The sequence below is a fragment of the Benincasa hispida genome, chromosome 12 (assembly GCF_009727055.1).
Source record: "Benincasa hispida cultivar B227 chromosome 12, ASM972705v1, whole genome shotgun sequence".
Taxonomy (NCBI): Eukaryota; Viridiplantae; Streptophyta; class Magnoliopsida; order Cucurbitales; family Cucurbitaceae; genus Benincasa; species Benincasa hispida.
This window is the reverse complement of record NC_052360.1, coordinates 40990387-40992428: the sequence shown is the minus strand read 5'-3', so window position 1 is coordinate 40992428 and position 2042 is coordinate 40990387. Positions and strand designations below refer to the sequence as shown.

The 2042-nt window shown below is 40.9% G+C and overlaps 1 protein-coding gene across 1 annotated transcript; it reads right to left on the bottom strand.

The window, feature by feature from the left end:
* Positions 1-445: 445 nt before the first annotated feature.
* LOC120092520 (glycine-rich protein 2-like) lies at positions 446-1606 on the bottom strand. The gene has a single exon (XM_039050621.1). It carries the CDS (start codon positions 1397-1399, stop codon positions 839-841), a length of 561 nt encoding a protein of 186 aa, XP_038906549.1. The 5' UTR covers positions 1400-1606; the 3' UTR covers positions 446-838.
* Between the last annotated feature and the right edge of the window lie 436 nt (positions 1607-2042).

Sequence of the window (2042 nt, the reverse complement as noted above, 5' to 3'; positions counted from 1 at the left end):
AAAAATCAGATATCAAACCGCAGAACAGGAAAAATAAGAATGATGATTAGTAACATACCTACACGGAGATCTTAGTAAACATCAAGAGCGGCACCAGCAGCTGATAGAATTCTAATATGTGAAACAAACCAAAAGGAGAAAATTCAAACCAGCCATAACTATTAGCAGATAATTGAAACCCCGAAATGGGTTTAGCTTACAAGACATCTAATAATTTCATTCGGTTTCCAGGGAAAACACAGGCAATAATAGAGTACATGGTGCAGGACAATAATTTTCATTAGCAACCCAACACCAATAATGGAAGTTTCGAGGCAAAGAATTGGAAAGCACAAAGAAATCAATAATGGGGCAAAAAAAAAAAGAAAACCATTACAGTAATAGACAAAGATGAAAAGCACAAAGAAATCAATAATGGGGCAAAAAAAAAAGAAAACCATTACAGTAATAGACAAAGATGAAACGTATATAAGAAATACAAAATGGTATGAACGTATACCCTTGACGGATTACATATATCATATTATAAAACATGTTAAGAATATCACAACAATCAAAGGAAGAATGAATTAGAGAAATGCCAGAAAGGTATAGCATATACAAACAATTGGTTTCATCATCTAATTATGAACAACAAATTATGGAACACCCAAAAGGAGAAACAGTGATGAATTGAAGCCTTATCGTCTATTGCCCCGGATCCTCGTGCCCTCAAATGCAGACTTGCAGTCATCGACACACTTAAAAATTCCAGAAATCGCACCAAAAAATTAACAACCCGACCAAAATAATCTTCAGAAAAAAGTGTAAATACCGCTTAAAGGAAGACCCGCATTCTTCATTTGCTTTCGTTTTGACAATCCCTAGCAAAATGTCCTGTATCCCCACAATTGTAACAACCACCACCAGCCCCGCCGCCATAACCCCGACCACCGCCGTATCCACGGCCAGGAGGCGCACCGCCGTTTCCCCGATAACAATCCCTCGCTAAATGACCCATCCGGCCGCAATTGTAGCACTCACCACCGCCACGACCACCACCCCGGCCGCCGAAGCCACCGCTTGAGTCTTCGTACCGTCCTCCTCTGCCAAAACCGCGGCCACCACCACCGAATCTTCCATAAGCACCACCTCTACCTCTCCCACCTCCGCGGCCTCCTCCATATCCGGTAGATCTACCGATTACAGTAACGTCGACGGCCTTGGAGCGCTGATCTTCGTCATAATCGATGGTAAACTCAACAGCTTGACCATCGAAAAGAGTACGAAATCCTTCAGAACGAATGGAGGTCTGGTGGACAAAAAGATCCTCGCTAGCATCATCTGGAGCTATGAACCCAAACCCCTTCTGCGCACTAAACCACCTTACAGTACCGCTGGATCTCTTCACCTCAGCCATGGAAAGGAAAAAGTGTAAAAGAACGAAAAAGGAAAGAAAGAAAAATCGAAAAGCTTGTAGCAATGTATATCTAGCTGAATAAGCTGCCTGTCATTCACAGAAGGAATCAATGGCGGACAGTGGAGTTTTTTCCATTTGTTTTTTTAGTATTGATTCAGTTTTCAAAAGTAGATATCTCTCGGAAAGGAGATTCGAGGGAAAAGGAGGATTCCGGGATCGGACGGTTATTAGCTGCTTTATCAGCTTCCTCCCTTATCCATTGGCCTATTGCCACGTCATCCACTTAGATAACGGAGTTAACCGAAAACCAACACGTAATCCCAAAAAAATATTGAAAATAATACTAATTATTATTAAGGCGCCTAACCAAAATGAGGCGGGTATATTAATATCTTTTACATTTCCGTTACGTCTACTTTACCTCCCTTTAGCAAAAAATAAAATTTTAACACATAAGAAAAAATTTGGAGAGATAATGGGCTCGGAAGATGGGCCGAAAAGGCCCATTTAAGCCATTTAAGCAGGCCGAGCTCAGTAAGTATTAACTGGCCTGGGTTGGGTTGCCCAGATTCCTGACTTGTGAAAATGTCAACGTTGGAAACTGTGCCTTTTTAAAAAAAAAAAAAAAGAAAAAAAAAACATT